Source organism: Cololabis saira, chromosome 4 (assembly GCF_033807715.1).
Source record: "Cololabis saira isolate AMF1-May2022 chromosome 4, fColSai1.1, whole genome shotgun sequence".
In the NCBI taxonomy this organism is placed as follows: domain Eukaryota; kingdom Metazoa; phylum Chordata; class Actinopteri; order Beloniformes; family Belonidae; genus Cololabis; species Cololabis saira.
In genome coordinates this window covers 23160191-23182245 of record NC_084590.1, presented here as the reverse complement: position 1 = coordinate 23182245, position 22055 = coordinate 23160191, and the positions used below count along the sequence as shown (strand labels likewise).

The following is a 22055-nucleotide window of genomic DNA, read 5'->3' as shown; positions in this document are numbered from 1 at the left end:
GAAAGAAAATCAATGTGTCTCTATTTTTTGGGGGGGGCTGAGACTTCTTTTGGGGGGGCTCAAGCCCCCCCAAAAAGGGCCTAGTGGCGCCCCTACACTAGGGTTGTGCAAGTTCATACTTCTCATGAACTAGTTCTAAGTTCAGTTCACATAGTTTAAAAATGAATATTTCACGTTCATAGTTCACCATTTTCACTTTAAACTAGTTCAAATTCATTTCATTTCAATATGTTTAGGTCAGAAGTACAAATGAAATGCCCCCCCCATATACTATCTTAAAACTGTTCACTGTATTTTTTATTTTTCTATTTAACCTTTATTTAACCAGGAAGATCCCATTGAGTTAAAAAACCTCTTTTCCAAGGGAGACCTGGCCAAGATAGGCAGCAACAATTACAACACATAGTTACACAGAGTTACAAATGACAGATACAACACCAACAGATAAAATACAATTAAAATTAAATTAAAAAAGCAAGCAAATCACAAAAAACATGTACATGTAATGGAGTCGGCCTCAAGTATTTTCAATTTAGATTTAAAGGTACTCAAAGAAATTAACCCTGTTAGCCTCCAGTCATTTTGTAATGTGTTCCAGGCTGAAGGAGCAGAATAAACAAAGGCTCTTTTACCCAGTTCAGTACAGGCAAAAGGAACAGAAAGCAACAGGTAGTCTTGTGAACGTAGCAAGTAAGAACCAGGACTTCTCTGTACAATCAAAGAGCAGATGTAAGAAGGCAGGAGACCAAGCATTGCCTTATATATAAAAGTATACCAATGACTGAGCCTTCGGGTGGCCAGAGAAGACCATCCAACCCGAGAGTATAACTCACAGTGATGTGTCAATGGTTTACAATTTGTAATGAACCTCAGGGAAGCAGAATATGCAGTATCGATCATATGAAGACATTTAGCAGAAGCATTCATGTACAAAATATCTCCATAATCTAGTACTGGTAAAAAGGTAGCAGCAACAAGTCGCTTCTTAGCATCAAAGGAAAAACACAGCTTATTTCGAAAATAAAAACCCAATTTTATCCTCAGCTTCTTCACAAGTGTCTCTATATGCTGCTTAAAAGTGAGGGAGTCATCGAACCAGACACCTAGGTATTTATATTCATGTACAACCTCAATTGCATTTCCCTCAAGAGTGGTCACAAGAGTGTATACAATCATGTATTGTCCCAGTGGCTTTTCAACTTTACTCAACTTTGCTTTTGGGGTCTTCTTGATCTTCTCCTGATTACTTTTTTTGATTGTCAAGGACTTGCAGATATTTTTTCACACTGGACGGATGCTTTAAATCTACATGATGTTTCAAATTTGAAGTTGACGAGGCAGACGTTCAGACTTGTTTTTTCTCAGCGCAGGTGGACATAATTTGCACAGAAAGGTTAGAATTTTACCATTGGATGGACCTAAACAGTGAAGCTGAAACTCACATAATCTGAACAGTTCAAATTCCAGTTCGTGATCTGCAGATCTGAACAAGTTCACGTTCAAGTTCTTTATTTGCAAATATGTTGTGTTCAGTTCAACATGCAAAATACTGTTACACACAAAACAAAAAAGATTAAATGTCAAAAAGTTAATAAAGACGCCATTTAGCAATTTGTCTAAAATTGTTCTTAAATTGTCTAAAACATTTTGTCTAAAATTTGTCTCTTAAATAGACTAATGGTTTATGTTTGTCTCATGTTTCTGTCTAAACAAGACATGGAAAAACGTATTTATGCATTCATTTTCAGTAGGTTGGATTATTGCAATGGCATCTTTACAGGCCTTAACAAGAAATCAATCAGGCAGCTGCAGCTGATCCAGAACCAGGAAACTGGACCACATTACACCGGTCATGGAATCACTAAACTGGCTTCCAGTGAGTCAAAGGATAGAGTTTAAAATCTTACTGCTGGTCTACAAAGCACTGAATGGTCTTGGACCAAAACACATGGTTGATCTGTTAGTTCCTATGAAGCTCCCAGACCCCTGAGGTTCATCTGGATCTGGTTTGTTGTGGTTCCCAAGAACCAGAACCAAGCAAGGTGAGGCAGCGTTCAGTTATTCTGCTCCTCACCGGTGGAACAAACTTCCTGTAGACCTGAGGTCTGCTCCAACTGTAGATCCTTTAAATCAGGCCTAAAAACATTACTGTTTACTCAAGCGTACTCTTTAATTAAATACTTACCTGCTGTACTCTACTGCCCTTACTTTTTAACAACTTGTGCTTTTTATTATTTTACCTCTTATCTTATCATTTTATTTCATTGTATTTGTTATTTACTGTTTAATTGTGTCTTGCCGCTTTTAATGTTGATGTAAAGCACTTTGAATTACCTTTACTTGTGTTGAATAGTGCTATACAAATAAACTTGCCTTGCCTTGCATTGCCTTATAGAAGCATGTGTGTGTCTGAAGAAATTGATTTTTTTTAACTATAGTCCAGGCAAAATAATTTCAATATAAATCATAATGTCATCATAAAAAAGTTCCTGTACCGTTTTACTGCGTATGCATGGCTATGTTACTCCCATTGCGTGACACACAAGGGCTGGAGCATCTTGGTAGAGAAATAGCTGGAAGCCTCGTATTTCCTGTAGTCCTTGAATGCAACAGAGACGCTGCACTGACATCAGTTTCCAGCAGCTTTCACTCACAACTCTGAAGGCTCTCAGCTCTGAACCTGCGCCGTGGACAGAAACGGACATCGGGACACTTCTGTGACAATTTCAAGGAGAGATTTCATTATGACCGCAGTGTTTCAGGGAATAGCGGGAAAAGGGAAAAAAGCAGCACCAAAAAGCCGTGAAACAGGTAGGTTTGTTTAACAGGAGCGCACATGGACTGTCAGCTGCAGGGAATAATGAAATAAACATGTTATATTAGCTTATAGTGTTTCACCTCATGTCAGAGAAAGTCCTATTTTCTACCCTTTTTAAGTTCTGCAAATATTACATTTCTGGCCTCAAAGTTTTTCTTAGACAAGTTTAAGTTGATCCAAACACCAAATTGTTTATTTTGGTTATTACATTCTGCATTTTACAGTTTTTCATACGTTATTTTTGAATATATTTTGACCATAATTGAGCAGATTTAATGAAAAGAGAGATGTATTTACAATTCATCATTAAAAAAAAATGGGTCCAATTCTTTAATGTCATTTTTATATACTTTCCAGAAATCAGAAATCTGCTAATGAAACAAGAATTACCACTAAATCTAAATTTGGCACAAACATGAAGAACGTTGGAATTGACTATGTTTTTGAACTGCCTTCTTGAAGTAAAGGAGTTTGTGTTTTTATTTAAGTTCTACACAATGTCCCAACTTCATTGGAATTGGGGTTTGTATTATGAAACGACCTAAGTACACATCCTACATGCCAGGCCGGCAAACATATTGAAGTCCATCTTTATTAGACAATTTGTAATGTAATAAAGAAATGTTACAGTCCAGAATACCAGGATATGGCTTTAAGCGCATCCTGACTTCTTAATCAAATAATATACTGTATGTACTGACTTCTTAATGAAAGAAGTTAGTAAGCATTGGCATATGCCATGAAAAATATTACATGGGGCATCCAAAGAGCTCCAGGCTCCCACTGACTAACCATGTGAAGATTCAAGGGAAAATGCCAAGACAGATACCGGTTTTGTAAGCCACAGAAATACTACACTGTTTGCACATGTTTTCTTTGATAACTCACAGTCTCTCAATGGTAACCTTTAAAAGCAAGTAGCTTTTTAGGAAGTTCAAACATTGCATTGGTTTGTTTTAAGATAAAGAAACAACCATAAGGAAAATGAATGCCTTGCATACAGTAAAACACGGTAGAGGCTGCACCTGATATAGAGCTCCTTCAGTAGCTGTGATAGTGGAGCCACTAATGTGTCAAAGAAATGATGGAATTGGAAAATGAAGCAAATTTTGAGAGAAAAATGTGCGAATGTCAGAAAACCAAGTTTGAGATGGTAGGCCCCTTTTATTGTTTTGACTACGTGTTGGTACCGTTTTTATATTAAGCTCCATTTCCTCTGGGTATTTTATTGAAATATTCCCATGCATAATTGGTTAATTTCCCTATATAGTACATCTAAAATATGTGTTAGGTAACATATTTTACCTGAGATTCAGGGGCCTGGATAATTTTGACAAGGACTTTGTGGATCTTGTGTAATTGCAGGTGTGACCCTGGCTTGTGTCATCAATACATCCATATTAGAGCCATTGTCTGTTGTCGTGGCTGCAGGTTTCTGCTCTGTGTCTGACTGAGTCCGGACAGGCAGGCATGTAAGCTGCGGCTTGATTGGTTACATGAAGTATCATTTGTATTCATGGGAAACATTTGCTTGCTTGTTTAACTCACAGTTGGTTTCTTTGTGAGCTTTACTCCATGTACTGGAACCCTGACATCCATTTGTGTGCTTTGTCTTAGTTGAAAACATTTCACGACATTTAAGCAAAAACAAAACCGGGAGATCTTGCTTCAGTGTTTTTGTAATGAAATCAAGATACATTAAATTAAATTCTGTTGATTTTAAAATAAAGGTAGAAGTGATGTGGTCTGGCAGCAGCTAAGAGTCCCATGGCTTGAAGTATTGTGTTCTGTTCACCCCGGACTGTGTCTGGTAATTTGACTGAAAGTTTGTTTTCTCCTCTGTGGGTGGCAGAGGCGATGGCGAGGGTCAGGAGAGCGCTGTGGTTGGTACTGAGCATGCTCAGTTTGTCCATACTGCTCGTGGTGCTGGGAGCCTACACAACAACCCTTACAGAGAGCCTGAGTGTGAGTGGCTACGCATCTGGAGTCATTGTAAGTAGTTTATTCAGCTGTTGATAAATTCTGTCCCTGATTTCGTCAGTAAGATGAAAGCGAGAGAGCTATAGATGATTAAAGATCATTTTAAAATGCTTGGTTGGAAGCTCCCTGAAGAAACAATCAAAACATATGAAAAAAATACTCAGCATGTGATATTGATTATGAAATTAAAACAGTAATCCATCTTGCGGCATCATTTGAGTCCTGCAGGTATTCGCTTGAGACACATATTTAGTGTTGGAAGGCTGTGAAATCAATAGTTGACAGATGTGCTGCAGAAACTCATCTGGAAGTCAGGGTTTCTTCTGACTTTGAGGTTGCAAGAACGTAACAGGTTTTTTTATGGAAATATTTTCTGAAACTTTAACAACCAACGTTTGTTTGTTGAGGAGTCTGTGGCTCCAGAGTCATGTATAGTTGTAAACCTTTTAAATCTCATCTTTCACTTTAGAAAAAAACGATTTTAGATTTGAACTATAGAAGCAATTTTTGATACTGCCATTTCATCATTTGCTCGAGTTAAAACAAAAATAAAAACTGTGATAAGAAACCAATAAAAATGAATGAAATGTTGCTCTTTTTATGGCCACAAACTATGCATTTTTATGTTTTCTTATTTTGGATAACATTTAATCTGTGATGTGGCAAACTCCGCAGCTGACTCTCGGCTCCTTCCTGGGACTCCTGGGACTCCTCCTGGAAGAAAACCGCAAGCAGCTGGTACGGTATATTCATCTCTTGGACCCGTACATGCAGAGACAAACGCTCACATCCCCTGTCATGATTTCCCCTCGTGGCTTCTCTGCACCCAGAGCTACGACTATGATGACGCAGCACGCCTCAGACACCTTGTAACATGCTTGATCGGTTCTCGGAGTTCAGAAGACACTATTAGGTGATATCATACATACTTGTAGAATTATGTAATATTGGCTGAATGTGTTGGAATAGAGAGCATTTAAAGAATTTTAACGCAATGGTAAAATTTGCAATTATTGCCAGCTTTTAGCAAAGTTCTATTCATACATGCAGCTTGAAATTCCCATTTGAATTACTGTAAATAGAGAGGACATATAACAAACCACAATGTATTTAATATTCTTAACTCTTTGAATTACTCATTGTATTTCAGAAAGTGCTGCATTAGTGTGTTTTTAGATGAAGAAATGTCCATTAGGAGAAGAAGACCCTGACCACATAAAAACACGGTGGAGGTGCAGTCATGATGTGGGGTTGCTTATCTAAAGCCTGATATATACTTCTACTTCACAACTATGACGTAGGTGTGAACCCAATAGCGTAGACTACGGTATAGCCTACCGTGAACCTGTGTCCACATGTAACTGTGCGCTGCGGAACAGGGAATGTGATTGGACCACTTGGTAGCATTGTATTTCCCTCTACATATTTCTAGCTACTTTTTCTATGTCGCTATTTTCAAAACAAACAGCGAGAGAGGCGTAGCAGATAGATGACTAACTATTGAAGAAGTTCATAAGTGTACAATGATGGGATCCAATGAGACCTGGCCAACACTAAAACGAAATATGAGTGAATCAACATTGAAATATGGTTAAACAGAAATAATGAATCCATATTGAAGCCACGTTAAAGTCTGGCCGGCGACAAACAGCGTACGTTGATTCAATATTGATTCAATGTTAGCATTACAATTCAAACACAAAACATTGATTCAATTACATCTTTTCAACATTGGTAAATTGGCTAGAATTGGTTAGAATAGTTTGATGGTTGATCCACCATCAATTGTCGACCCTAACCAAAAATCAACCTTTCTGACAATAATTTAACATTGAATTAACATATTTTGCTATATGGGACGTTAGTGGAATATGTTGAACATGGCACGCAAGGAAAAAACCCGCTGCAACTTCAAAAATCCTTCATGAGATTTAAAATCCAGTCCAGTAGAGCGAGGAGCAGCATTATCAGAGCTACAGATGAGGCTCCAGAAACCGTCACGTCCCAAATGGAAGTTGGGGAGCTCCTGCAAACTGTGCAAAGACAATCTGGAAAAGCTGGTGGTAGAACAAAAAGCAAGAGGGGAAAGGCGAGTTGCTGAGGAGGGTGATGTTTGAAGTCACAGAAACTGCGACAGTTTAATTTAGCTGTTTACAGTAATTTACAGCACTTAAAGAAAGAAAAAAGATACTACGATGAGATAAGTAGTTTCAGTTGCATAAAAAAGGCCCAAAGTGGAAATGAGTGAAATAAAACTAAAATACTAGACTCAAAAGAAGGGTACAATTTAAATGTCATTCCATGTTTTTTATGGTTCTGGTCTGTCGTCTGAATTGTCCCCACTTTCACACGAGGACCACTGTTCTCACCAAGGTGAAGGATGTGATCTGAGGGTTGTATTTTACTGAAAAAAGAGCCTGTTGTCAGCTGATGATGACAAGGGTTTCCTCCACTAGCTAAGTGAGGTGGAGCAATTTTGATTCATTCTTCGTCCGCAGTTACTGGAACTTTAAAGAAGGATTGTTGTTAATCTGCAGTAAATTCCTGTTCATAAAAAAACCCAAACACATCTGCTTATTGCTCTGTAAACTGACTTTGCTGAACTATTAAACACCAATGCACGTGCAAAAACCTACGAAACAGACTCATTTCTGGTTTTAATACTTCCAGGAAATCTGCTGTGACATATGGAGCTCAATAGCAAGAACACACTTTAAAAACCTGGAGCTATAAGACAGACTGGAAGATACAACACACTGAACCAGGTTTAATTGCACCGTTGTGTTCACGACTTCCTCCTCACATCGTCTCCCATCTAACAGAGCTCGGACAACAATCCTGTTTACGTTGAAAGTAACGGGCCTCTTTTTCTAAATTTGTCATAAATGGGGTCTTAAGGAGCTGCACACTTCCCCGACAGTATATTTTGCAATCGATAAACACGTGTGCCCCTGTAAGAAAACCCAGGTGGAGTCATGTCAGACATATTTGTTCAGCTCAATATTTCAAGTCTCCAACTGTTTGTACCCTGCACTGCAGGGGAGAGCCTGAAATGTTTGGACGACGCTGGAAAGTGGTAGGATTAGTCAGGCTTCCTTGGTATTTAGGACTAATAAATATATTTGCACGGCAGCCGTACTGGTAGAACTAACTGGTTAACCTTGACCTCTGGTTTAAGAAATCCAGCACAAACAAACAGCACGAGCGTCCTTGCTGCTGATTCCACAGCTCACCTTCTGGAGACATCTGTATGTTTCCAAGTGGACTTTTACTTATAAAAATGCAGATGTTTGTGGTTTTATGAATGTGATCATATTGGTGTGGCCACATCTCTTTGGAACAGATACTGCATTTTGCAGTTTCATAGTTAAGGACTTAGACCTGAAACCACAAACTTATATCCACAAACAAGCTCTAGAAAGGTCACACAAGAACAGCCTGTTGCTCTTGGAGTTGGTTCTATGTTGCTTCATCCAGTTCAGGGAGATAGAAGATGTTTTAGTTGATAACACATTGAAATGCGAGAAAAGACTGATTGCAAAATCCCATTTGTTTTATATTTACTCTATTAAAATTGTGACATGATGTCAGGATTGATAAGAGCCAAACATGAGGGAGAGATGCACTATGTTTCATATGAATTATGGACCAAATTATTAGTTTAGTTTGATTTCATGGTTTATTTGGCTTTCACATGAGTAAATCACTGCTGTGTAAAAGGAAACATCACTTTTCTCAGCCATAATCCGAGGTCTTGTCAGACTGCTGGCATTTGCATTTGTTTTATTTTAACGCCTCTCACTTTGTCACTTTTCCTTTGTGTCTCCCTCAGCTAACAGCTGCCATCGTCTTCCTCAGCTTCGGGGTCGTCACCTCTTTTGCTTGCCTGGTGATTGATGGTGTCTGTATCGTCTTAAACATGGTGTGTTATCTACTCTACGCTGCTGTGGCTCTACATATGGTTCTGTTTGATGATGAAACAGCGCGGTAACAGTAGATCCTGAAGCAAAAATAAACAAACCGCAGCACCGGTTGACTGTCATGCAGCTGGATGTCCTTTTCCCTGCAGTGTATGCCGACAATACTGACACTTTACAGAATTATGTCCATGAAAACAGATCCTCCAAACAGCCTGCTCGTCAAAACATTTGCCAACTTTGTTTTTATCGTGCAGTTCTGACAGCTTGAATTTCAAAGTTTGAACAAAAATAAGTTATTTTCATATGTAAGATGGGCAAGATTTTTGAGTCATTGAATCTTACCAATGTTTTTATTGTTAAAAGAAATAGCAGTCATCTCTCTTTTAGACAAAATCAGGGCAACCATGACAGGGAAACAATGTGTGTTGAGAAACTCAAAACATGTCAAGCTTTTTGTGGTTTCAACGAATATCTTAATGTTTGTGTGCTTCATTTTTTAAAATGACGAAATCTAATCTAAATCTAAATCAGAAAAGATTGGGATATAGAAAACCGACTTAAAAAGCTTTTTTTTCTTCATTCCAAGCCAATATAATTTTCCCCAAAAAGTTGGCACATTAAAGATTTGACCTCTTTGTAATGTTACGATTCTTTCTCACAACACGTCTGAGATGTTCTAGCAGTGAGAAGCGATGAAAAATCACTGTGCTTTTCTGCACTAATGTTGCTGACGGTGGTGTAAATGACCCTTGCTAAGAGGGCTGATACGGCCTCATACCATCAGACAGCCGAGCGTGTTTCAGTTTCTTGCTGGTAACAGTCTGGACAAGCCAAGAAAATTGCACCCATTTCTCCCAAAACAGATCTGGAACGTTACTGTTAAGGTTGATATAAAGTTTTTTCTTTGCATAGTAAAGTCTTAAGTGTCTTGGATGAGTGTAGCTCCATATTGCAGGATTTGGCAAAGGCTTCCCACAAATCCCTGGCCCATGTGTTTATATCATCACTTGATCAATGACAGTCTGAGGAATCACAGGTATACTGCTTACACGTGCACTCTTGCAGTTTATCCACTGATGTTACTTCAGATTCCTTGAATTGAGCTGATTCGTAATTGTTTAAGGATTTGATGCATTTAAGAGCGAGAACTATGCAATGTCTCCCCATTTTCCTTTGAGACATTGTTCTTAATGATTTGTATACTCTTCTAATGTATTTGTTGACATAGTTGAGCTTCTCTGATCCTCTATGCCTCAAAGAATCAGACGTCCAGGGATCCTACTTTTCTACCAAATCATCATTACATCCAGCCGTTTACACCACATATTTGAAATAACATGCCTATTTTTCATCTCTCTGTTAGCCTTCAATTGCCCCCATCTAAATTGTGCTTGGAATGTGTTGCAAGAATGCAAATATGAATGAAGTGCTTTAAAAACAGCAACGTTTGTGGTTTCAACAAATATCTTAATGTTTGTGTGCTTCATTTTTTTTTAAATTATGAAATCTAAACTAAATCTGAATCAGTAAAAGTTGGGACACTGAAAAGCAAATTAAAAAGGGAATTTTGTATAGCCAGGTGGATGTCGTGAAAACCCCTTCAGGAGTGCAGATTTAGTGCCATAAAGAGACCCAACTGAAAAATCTGTCGTTTTCATCTAAAAAATGCTTTCAATTGGCTGAAAATTCACGAGAGAAAAGGAAACTTGGATTTTGGCCTAAAGTTGGATAACAAGGAGGGATCCAGGCTGGATTTTATTCATCAGTAGTTGCTCTTTTGCATATTTTTAACACATTTAGGAGCCACACTATTAAACAGGCTGCTGTTTAATAAAAGCAAGAACAGAAATAAAGTCTCTTTAAAGAATTGAAGCAGGACAGCTTCAGTGGGGGAACCGGAGGGCTTCAAATGACCAACAATCACATAAAAGTAAGATACTCACAGGGTCAAACTGGTGAAAGTAGCAGAGGAGGGAAAAGAGACAGACAGGTCATAAGCATGAGTTGATGTATGGGCCATGGCATAAGTCACCTTATCCATAAAAAAGAAGTTCACAAATTTTCTCACATGCCTCAGGGGCTCAAAACAGGCAGTCTGGGAATATTCAGAACAGCATCTGTAGTCCTGTATAACATCAAGACTTGTGACAGTTTAACAGAATGATATTTGCCTGATAGTGACCCCAACAGAAAACACAAATGAAGTTGATGGAAGAAAAAAAACATGTAAAGATGTATGTAAACAACAAATGGTATGAATAGGGTGGATTTATGCACTCTAGAAGAAACAAATGTTAGAGTTCTTTTTTGTTCTTCTTTTTCGTGATCTTTCTGATGTGGAGTTGTACATTGTGACATTGATGAGAAAGTGTAGGTCAGACATCAGTTGACTGACGGTGAATTCTTTACCAGTGCTCTGTTTTGGGAAAATTACATTTCAGGTATATAATAAATACAACTTAACTTAGTAAAGACTATTTATTAAAGTTATATTCAAACACAAAATACACAAAGCAATAAATAAAACAATAAAAAGTAACATTCTAATGAAATAGTTCACATTTTTGCCCAAATTCCAAAAGAAAAGAAAACTATTATTAAAAAAAACAACAACAAAAAAACAGAGAAGCGACCAAAGTGAAACTTACTCTACTGGTTTAAATGGGGGTTTTTCTCAGTGGTTCTTTGAATTTGACTCTCAAGACTCGGTTTGCTGTTTTCAGATGTGCTTCGGTAACTCTGTCCTGTGTACTCTTACAAAAATGCATGAAATGAGCAGAACATATCAACATCATGGCAGGAGGTGAAGATGAGTAACGTTCTGAAGTTACTTAGCGGCCACACAACATTCACCCTGTTCTATAAAAAAAAAAAAAAACACTGTTATTTTTATCCCCATTGAGCAACTTATTGTGGTGCTCAACCCTAAATAAAAACCAAACCGAAATATGATATCGCTAAAAAGCTCTCTTCTCTGTGCTGCAGAAGTTCAGTCTTCTGGATGAAGGTCCTGAGTGGTTGCACATGGCTGTATTATGGATACCCTACGGATGGACTCTCGTACCCTTACTTACAGTACATGACTTTTTTATACATCTACTTTTCCCAGGACATGCGTCCTCTGAGAGCAGGGAGGTGCCAGTATTACAGCAGCGGCGGCAGCTACATCTACGAGAACTTCTACACCACCGTGAGTGTTTATTTGATCCCCTTTTATCCCCTACTGACAAATAAAAGTCAACTGATGGCAATCAGAACACAATTAAGACAAAATTGTTCAGGTTCAGTTGAAGAAGAACCTGTTACTGATCATACTTTTCACAGTTTGCTATTTGGGCTTCAGTTGTGTTTCGTGTTGTTGTTGAACTTTGTTTCAGGTGTCGTGTCTGAATCTGAAAGAGTCTTGCAACATGACGGTCCGAAGCGGGACCTGTTACTGCTGCGACCTGTATGACTGTGCCAAGTGAGATGATCCATACCATCTTGCATGTATAATGTTTCCATTTCTGCTGCATGTCATCACAAATGAACAAACTAAAGCATTTCACTCACCACGACGAGACCGAGGTTACTGTATTTGTTCAACAACTCATTCTGCGTAAACAGACCTGTCACTTTGTTTCTGCAGTGGAGATTACCTCAGCAAGTACTACGAGTTTGTTGGAGTTCAAAGCTGTGAGGAAGTCTTTGTGCTGTACGTTTTAATCTGGACCCTCGCCAGCCTGAACCTTGTGGCCTTCTTCACGGGGATCCTGACTACCGCTGTGCTGGGGAGCATCAAGAACCTGGTGAGACATCCACACACACATCTGGAAACTTCTTCATAGACAAACCTTTTGTACATTTGATCTCACTTCAAGAGGAAAAGCTGTTTACATCATACCTCTGAGACTGAGCTGTCACGCAGGTTTGACGTCAAGCCCCTCAAGACTCAGGGGCGAGGGGAGTATTTATCTGCTTCGTTCTAAAAACCTTTATAGCTATGAAATAATAACTCACTAATAAAATGCTATTTGTTCCCTACAGCATATAAAGGTCATTGCACCTGGTGTTCATCCATCCTGATTATTATTATTTGCTCTGCAGTTGTCATAACTTCAGCTCAATGCTCAGGTTGCTGCAGAACTGAATATCTTCAGTTCAGTTCAGTATACAGCAGAGAACAGAGGGTGAAGGTAAAATATGTCCAGTCAGGTCCTAGTTTTTATGATCTTCCCTTTATGTACCGCCACAATGGAGTTGAAATAAAACCGTTGAGATGTAATCGGAGTGTTGATTTTCAATTTCAATGTAAGAGACCTTTTTTTTCTTGCTTTTTCTCTGCACAGCCTTGTTGAGAACACGCCAGGACCGCCCCTTTCTTTCTCAGTCAGGCCTTCGTAGTGTCTGCAGACGGCAATTTTTCATTGTCTCGTTTAGAAAATAATTTAAAAAAAAGAATGTTGCTGGACATGATGTCACCTTGAAAGAGATATAGATCGTTTTCACTGAAAAAATATTTTAAAATACAAAGATATACATAACATCATAATGCCTGAATTATCAAATCTTTAATGTGATCTTGCAACAAACAAACCTGTTTAGGATTTGCAGCCACATCCAGCACTTCCCTCTTTGTGGGACACCATTGTTCATATAAAGACAGTTTTAAAGTCTGGACATCAGTTTGCTCCCTTTAGATGCTTTACCAGGCCGTCACTGCCTCTATCTTCAGTTGCTGCTTGTTTTGGGGTCTTTTTGTCTTCAGAAACTGAAAAATCATGTGGTACCGGCTTAAAATGTTTTATTGTTTATTAGATGGGGTCGATGTCAAGTGAAACAAGTTTTGAATAGATAAAACTGGGTGTGTTGAGTAGAAGGTTGAGATTACTTGCGTTACATCAAATCTGACTCTTTATTCATAGAGAGAAATTAGAAAGAATTTCCTTTATTTATTCATGGAATTTAAAACACTGGGAGTTTAGGATGTTTGGAAACAATCATTGAAGAGCAGAAACACAAAACCTGTGTTATATTTCCACATTCGTTCAGGAAGATGTATCCAGATGGTGTTGTGTTGCAACTGGGGTTTGATTTAGCAGGTTAACTCTTCCTTATCTGTCTTGAGCCCCGTGTCCTGCACAGTGTCTTACAAAAAGGAAACACAGCATCATCTTAGAGCCTGTGAGTCTGGTTTTGTTTAAAACAACAACAACATGACAGATAGTTAAGAGAGTGGATCTTGAAAGTTAATAAAAGCTGGACAGCATTCATAGATCCTGCACATCAGCGAGGTGCATCAGAAACATTCCTTCACAGCTTCTTCTGCAGCTCCCACCTGTTTAAACTATCTGTCACACTGTGTTAGACACTTTTTCCCACCAAACTCTCTGTAAAGAATTTATATATATATATATATATATATATATATATATATATATATATATATATATATATATATATATATATATATATAAATTTATAAAATTTATGAACTGCAATCCTCTTAAGATCCACAGCGCCTCTGACCACACTCTCTTACATGGAGGCGTTGACTAAAACACAACCTTGTCCTAAATCTCTGTTAGATCTCCTTTCAAACATCAACCCATATCTACTCAGGACACTAAAGATGTTTCCGTTTCATGTGTTGACTTTTTGAGCTTGCAGAGATTAAGCTGGTCTAAACAAACTTTACTTGAGAAACTTCCAAACACAGTTTCTGTCATTATTCACTTCATGCCGTCCTCCATGTCATCCGTCTTTGTTCTATAAGTGAGATTATTGTAAGAGGCTCCCTGAGCTGTCACGGTTTCCCCACTTATCTTTGAACTACTAGCTCCGCTGTGTTTCCAGGTCGGGAGTGGGGTCAGATTTTCTCCCTCTCTTCTTTGATTTAACCCTTGATTTAACCCTTGATTTAACCCTTGTAAACTTCTCCCAATTCCCAAACATCGGGGTCAACAATGACTGAGATTTAAAGTACACACCTTGTCAACCTACTTCAGTACAACCGATTATCACAAATCCTTCCCTTTGATTTGGAAGTCAGGGCCAATAGACCTTGTTTACATAAAAGTATACTCTGCTTTGAGTTAAAACAAGATTGATAACAGCAGGGCTTCAAGCGGATTGAATAAAATATTGCTGCGTGCAATGATTTCTTGGCATAAATCAGTACAGGGATTGACAATATTGCAGAATGAGTTACCACTCCTACTCTTCGGATTCACTGGAATGTATTTACGAGATATTAAAAAATACCACATATGTAATGTCTGAAGAGGTTTCATGGGCTTGGTTTTCTCGTGTTCTTGTGTTTGGTATGAAAGCGTCTGGCCTTCCCTCCTGGTCTGCCTCTACCTCCGGTTGCCTTCCCCGTTGTGCCACCTGGTCCTCATTAGCCCTCGTCTTCGCCTACGTTGTAGTCTTGTCTTCTCTTCCTGTTGCTGTCTGTTGTGCAATCTTTTTATGATTCCCTGCGCTGACATGCCTGTTCACCGTCTCCCGCCCGCGTTACCTTTAGGTCATCCTCCTGTGGCATGTTTTTGATTTTGTGAAGCGCTCCTACCCCGCCGTATCCTGCATTCACGTCCATCTACACCAACTTTGACAGAGTACATGTTATAATATATACTGTGGAATGTGGAGGAGCAACTGAAAGATAAAGATAAGGCATTTAAGGCGGCAAACTATATTAAAAAAAATCATTTGATCCCTCTTAGGAATGGGCGATATTTTACCGTTCACGATATACCGTCAAAAGAATTCCTCACGATAAGAATTTGTCATGTCGCGGTAAAAACGATAAATTCCCATTGATGATTTTTTTGTGTAAAGCTGATTTTTGGAAGGAAGGAAGGAAGGAAGGAAGGAAGGAAGGAAGGAAGGAAGGAAGGAAGGAAGGAAGGAAGGAAGGAAGGAAGGAAGGAAGGAAGGAAGGAAGGAAGGAAGGAAGGAAGGAAGGAAGGAAGGAAGGAAGGAAGGAAGGAAGGAAGGAAGGAAGGAAGGAAGGAAGGGAGAAAACAAGGAAGGGGGGAAAAGAGGAAGGGAAGAAGGAAGGAAAGAGCAGGAGGAAAGGAGGAAGGAAGGGGAAGGAAGGAAGGAAGGAAGGAAGGAAGGAAGGAAGGAAGGGAGGGAGGGAGAAAACAAGGAAAGGAGGAAGGAAGGGAGAAAAGAGGAAGGGAAGGAAGGAAAGAAAGAAAGAAAGAAAGAAAGAAAGAAAGAAAGAAAGAAAGAAAGAAAGAAAGAAAGAAAGAAAGAAAGAAAGAAAGAAAGAAAGAAAGAAAGAAAGAAAGAAAGAAAGAAAGAAAGAAAGAAAGAAAGAAAGATAAATTCCCGTTGATGACAAACATGGCGGATCTGAGAGCGAGATAGATTCATAGTTACAAAGGTGGAGTTGAATTGGTATTTTTTCTATCGTCATTTTTATCGTTATTGGGATAAATGCCAGAAATAATCGTGATACATTTTTTAGTCCATACCGCCCATCCCTAATCCCTCTCAAACAGGTTAGTGTGTTTTCCATGATTGCAGCAATGAGAATCTGATGGGTTTAATGACACGGTCCCGGTAAAAACATGTTAATGTTAGCTATTTGCTTAGTTAAATCTAAGGGCTGACTTTTCTTTTGGTCAGGTACATTCCTGAGCTGATATCTTTCCTGTCTGGTTTAGGCTTAGGCGTCCAAAACAACCGTGAAGTCCTCACCGTGAATGCAGGAGCCGCCAACTCTGAGTGGCGATTTCAGAAAGGTTGAAGTGAAAAAAATCAAATCACTACATCTTAAATTTTCTCAGTGGAGCAAATGCATGAGAGTGAAAGCAGCTGAACGTCAGATCATCGCGGTCCAGTTGGGAACAGGGGGTTATCTTTTAATAGAGTAAGCTTTGTTTGAGCGTGCTGGCATTAGTTTTTCCTTTCTGCTGTTTTATTTGACTGTTTTTACTACAAACACTTTTTACTGTCCGGTTTTGGCTCCTATTTTAATTTAAAGGCTCACAAATATACAAATCCTGCCACACTTGGAACGTGTATGTTAGTTCTCGTGAGTGATATATGTTGTGAGCATATATGTTTTACTGCATGGAAGTGTTGCTCTGGAAAACAACTCACACCCAGACATTCCTGATGAAGTAGATTTTTCTCATTTATTTTAATGTTTCAGTCATGCAGGTCATAAATCTGTTAGTGTGCTTCTGTTTCTTTTCAGTTGAACTAACATTGCATTTGTGTGTATGTGTGTTTCTTTGTCAGAGAACCAGAAGCCTTGTGACTGAATCCACCGAAAGCAAAGGGTCTCATCCCACAGCCCCTCTGCTAACGGACGCCAACATACACTCGCCACAGTTCCATCCGGTTAGTGAACACACACACACACACACACACACACACACACACACACACACACACACACACACACACACACACACACACACACACACACACACAACCGCAAAAACACACACACACGAAATACAATTACACACCTATCATGCATAAAGTCTAGTTTCCCCTCAGCCTCTCAGTTGTCAATGTAAACAAGCTTCATCATGTTATGTTGTGTGTGTGTGTGTGTGGGGGGGGGGGGTTGTCATTCAGACAAAGTTACGTACACCTCGAGTTACGTACGTTCTTTTCACTTTAGCCACTCTTATGCTCAAGTAAGAGCTGCTCACACTATAACAAAGGACCACTTATGTGATGCTATGACTCTAGATGTTGCCACGGTTCTTTCATGACAGTCATGTACGCAAATCATGTTGCGTATGAGAGAGTCTCTGTTGTCTGGCATTGTCGGGGTCAAATGTTGAACATTTACCAGTGATGGACGTGGGGAGAGTCGTGAAAGTTTAATCAGACTGAAAGAAAACACACATTAGTTTCAACATCCGAAACACAGAGCAGCCGAATTTAAAGTGAAAATATTTTTTAGTGTGTAATATGAAACAGAACATGTGTTAGGAGGCGGAGAAGTGTTCTGGGTCTGGAAAGCGCCTAGAGACAACTTCTGTTGTAATTAGGGATGTCCCGATACCATTTTTTTCACACCGAGTACGAATATTTTAATTTGTGTACTCGCCGATACCGAGTACCGATCCGATACTTCTACCACAAAAATAACTAGGCTAAAAATGCAATGAAAAATGCAATGAATTGGAAGACAGGTTTTATTTGCGGGAAAATTCTATAACTTGTAATAGACGCTATATAAATAAAATTGAATTGAATTGAATAGAACTTGGAGGAATTGAGGCTCATAATCATAATGTATTATGAGACATTTGGTTTTGAAAATAAAACTCATGAAAACTCAACTTAATTCAGGTCATACAATTCATACTCACTTTGTTTATGTGGCCCCACTTCAGTCATCTCTCTTCAGGTACAGAAAGTTCACACAATTAAAAATGGTCCAAAGAATAAAATGCAGTCCGGCCCAGATTATCTTCCTATTCAGCGCAGTGGGAAGAACGCTAGGAAAACAGGGGTTAAAAAAGAAAAATGAAAAAAACCTCCAGCAGAGTGTAGACATCTGCCTCCACCGGCTCAGGGTGTGAGGTGACAGGTAAGAGAGATGAGACACAGAGGAGAACAACATCCTGGTTGGTTTAGTTTCATGTAATATAAAACTATGTTCCCCAGAAGTTGGCAGAAGTTAGTCGTCAGGCTTCTCACATGGTTTCAGTTGTTATTTTTATTTATTTGCTTCACAGAGACTTCCACCTGTACTCCATGTCCTGTACCTCCCTGGTTATATCAAACATTACATTCACCTTGGGGAGCTGTTTATCAGATGCCCCGCACACTGAGCACCCAGTCCTGGTGCAGGGGGTCCAGGTTCAAGTCCCCGGGCCATGGCGTTTTATTGCATGTCTTTTCTGCTCTCTCTTCCCGCGTTTCCTGTCTGCATACTGTTAATAAAGGACACAAAAACTATAACCATTCATCTCTCGTCACTGGTTTGTGACTGGATGAACGTTGAGTTGCGTTGGAGTGCTGCTGAAGATGAAAGGATATTTTGACAGTAATGGAGAAGCATAATTATTCATCCTGGTCATTGATGTCATGTCTTTGTGACATCTGGGTTTGAGGTATTTTAATGATTCCCGACAGACGACTGACACCGAGAAACAGAAGCAGCTGTTTGTATTGTGAACATGACCTGAGGTGAACCTTTTACAGTACATTGTCATCATGACTGTGTTAATATGATTTCTGCTTCTGATTCTTCTAAATCCGTACAAATCACGTCTTTTTATTCAATTAACTTCAAAATAAATCAGAGCACTGTTGTTTTGAACCCTGATTGAAGTTACCATGTGGAGTTTGTGATAATGAACAGGTGTCATCGCGAGCAGGTTTGCCTGCAGGACTTTTGGATATTGGATTTTAAATACACGTGTGTGGTATCGTTGTTGGATTGCACTGCAGCTGTCTCTGATAAAAGTTACCCAACAGCTGAATAGATATGCAGTGACTAAAGACAATCAAAGAAAAAAGAAAACCCAAAGCACAGAAAGGCAAGGCAAGTTTATTTCTATAGCATAAATCAACAACAAGGTGATTCCAATTTCTTTACAGAGACATTAAAACATCACATAGTAGAAATAAAAATCATGATTTAAAATTTCAGACTTTAGGATCCCAGTCAACACACTCTTCTTTTTTCTACCGGTGGGCTACTTTTACAAACTTTTCGTCCACCCTCTCCTGACGGAGAACCATGTTCTCAGATGTTAAGGTGCCGATTCTCATGGAAAACTAATGTTACCGATGGACGCGAGGTAATCAGACTAAAACAGAAACTGCATCTATGCATCTAGTATGGTGAAATAAGTGAGAAAAACACCTTTTTTTTATAGTTTTGTAAAATGTTTAGCAAAATATAAAGCAATGTAGCTCTTATATGAACCTTGACGTCATTATAGGATTGTTGCTCTATTATGAGCTGATCAAACTAGGTTTTAAAGGCTACAATTTACCAAAAATGTTTTTTTTTATTAATTTAGATGGACTTTATATTTGATTATGTTGTACTTGTTACTAAGTATTTTACAGAAGAACATCAAAGCAGTAAATAAAGACATAAATCCTCTTTTTATTTAAATCAAATGTCATCATAGTCTGTTTTTACTAAAAGAGAGAAAGAGAGAGTTAAAAAAAAATACGTTTATTGTCCACAAATAAACGATAACAATAAAAACAATTAACTCCTGACCAGCCGCATAATTCTAATCAATTGGCCTCTCAGTATTGATTGTGCAATTAACCCTAGATTGTCAGGGTGTGGTTGTTGAGGACCCGAGAGCAGGAGGCAGGAGTTCGCAACAAAACAGGATTTATTTAGTAAAACAAAAATCAAAAGCACTGCAGAGCAGGATCAAAGGCTGAACAAAAACAGGAATCCAAAAAACCAGAGGAGACATGGAGGGAGCAAACAGTACGGACCGACCGGGAGAAAGGGAATGACAAGACCAGATATACACAGGGGATAACGAGACACAAGTGCAGACAATCAGGGCAGATGGGACACAGGAGGGACAGAACTGAAACTCAAAAACTGGGGGGAAAGTGTCAAGCCCTGACAAGATTCTACCCAAAAACGCTGTAAATTTTGTCACTAAATAAACCATGCTTTAATTTTTAACCCGGCTGTAACTTTCTTGATCTGAAACAGCTTCTTAACAAAAGCTGAACGGTCGTGAGCTTGTAAGCAATCCATGAGTTCAGATTTTTCAGATCAGACTCATGAGAGTACCAAGTAAAATCTGCAGTTCATCTGGTTCCGTTTGGTTATTGGCAGTATGTTTAATCAACTCAACTTCTCATGAAGACACAATATTTCAAGTGATTATGTGATCCTTCTCTACATTTGTTATGAATCATCAGCAGGTCCGCTGTGCTAACTACACGCTAAAGATGTTAAGTTTGTGGCTTAAGTCTTTCTTTGTTTCCCTGTTTTTTTCTCTTCTCCTTTTTCTTTTGTTTTATCCTGCTCATCCAGGACGTGTGAGGCTTGTGGCCTCGAGCAGAAAAGACAAGCGGTTCCCACAGTTTTCCGTCTTCAGTGACTGCAACGCCCACGCTGACCAGCCTGCTGTCCCGCCGAGCCCAGGGCCTCGCCGCCTGAGCCGCACCAAACCTTCTCAACTTCATACCAGAACGCATTAAACACACAAAGATCAGAAAGAGATGCTTTATCCCTCCATCGAGGCAAAGCCGAGGTGGAGGGATAAAGAGACTTCTGCCGTTCGACTGTTTATCCATTTGTCAATCTGTTAGCAATATTTTGAAAGGAGGGAATGATTCACAACTCTTCCTCTGTTACAGTAACTAAAGCCACTTGGACTTCATAGACGTGCTTTTGTGTCGTCTTTTATTTGTTTTCTTTTAAATCTCTTACTTTAGAGTAGGAGCTTTCCCAGCATGATGGAAACCACTTGTGATGTAACTGACAGTGCAACACAGGAGTAACGGCGTGGTTTTCACTGATCGACCAGAGAAATAACGTCTGGCTGTTATCTCACTTCAGTGTTCATAGCCCGCGATCATATGAGATCCCTCTGAGACCTTGCCAGACCCGTTTCCCACAGAAAAGCCTTTAAAACTGTTTGGTCTGAATGTGGAAAGCCATAACTAAAATACAGCCCTGCTCCTTTTTTTTTTTCTTTTTAAGAAAGTATACTGGCCTGAATGATGTACAGAAGTTTAATGTGAGGATAGTTTCTCAAGCTAGAAAAAAGATGGGTTTCAAAAGTAAAATGTTTGTACATATAGTGCAATGTGTTATAAACTGCTTTTATCAATCAATGGTTGAAAAAAATTGTCTACCAACAACTCAACAACTTCTTAACCTCTAATGATTTCCTAGATAATTTCCAATCAGGTTTTCGACCCCATCATAGCACTGAAACCGCGCTCACTAAGCTTATAAATGACATCCGAATGAACACTGATCTAGGCAAAATCTCAATTCTAGTACTACTTGATCTTAGCGCTGCTTTTGATACCGTTGACCATGAAATTTTACTGGACAGACTGGAAAACTGGGTTGGGCTTTCAGACATGGTCTTAGGGCCTGATTTACTAAAGGTTTGCGTGTGTTAAAACGTGTGCAAACTTGACAGCACCCGCAAACCAAAGTGCCAGCTGATCTACTAACAGCGTGCAAAGACGACTGCGTCTCTGAAATGCGCAAAATTGCACACGCAATTCAGTTAGTACTTTTGCCCTGATGAATAATCAATATGGGGCGTACCCGGCAGAAATCCTAAATACTGGGAGGGGAAAATGCAAATTGCTCCATTTACCACGCGCAATGAGATTTACCAAGCCTGAAAGTAATTGCGCGTATT

The 22055-nt window shown here is 39.1% G+C and overlaps 1 protein-coding gene across 2 annotated transcripts; it reads left to right on the top strand.

Annotated features, from left to right (window-relative positions):
* Nucleotides 1-2693: 2693 nt before the first annotated feature.
* Nucleotides 2694-21705, top strand: LOC133442314 (transmembrane protein 255B). Of its 2 annotated transcripts, XM_061720273.1 has the most exons (9): nt 2694-2811; nt 4671-4810; nt 5474-5536; nt 8631-8720; nt 11828-11908; nt 12096-12181; nt 12347-12506; nt 16954-17055; nt 20705-21705. In XM_061720273.1, exons 1-9 carry the CDS (start codon nt 2745-2747, stop codon nt 20711-20713), a joined length of 798 nt encoding a protein of 265 aa, XP_061576257.1. In that variant the 5' UTR covers nt 2694-2744; the 3' UTR covers nt 20714-21705. The 2 variants fall into 2 exon arrangements, with proteins under 2 accessions (XP_061576257.1, XP_061576258.1); XM_061720274.1 differs by lacking the exon at nt 8631-8720.
* The last annotated feature ends 350 nt before the right edge of the window (nt 21706-22055 follow it).

Excerpts from the sequence above, each read along its gene's own strand:
- LOC133442314 (XM_061720273.1), top strand. The coding sequence starts at position 2,745 with ATGACCGCAGTGTTTCAGGGAATAGCGGGAAAAGGGAAAAAAGCAGCA. Across the intron at positions 2,812-4,670 it reads ACCAAAAAGCCGTGAAACAG|AGGCGATGGCGAGGGTCAGG; the intron begins GTAGGTTTGTTT and ends TGTGGGTGGCAG. Across the intron at positions 5,537-8,630 it reads AAGAAAACCGCAAGCAGCTG|CTAACAGCTGCCATCGTCTT; the intron begins GTACGGTATATT and ends TGTCTCCCTCAG.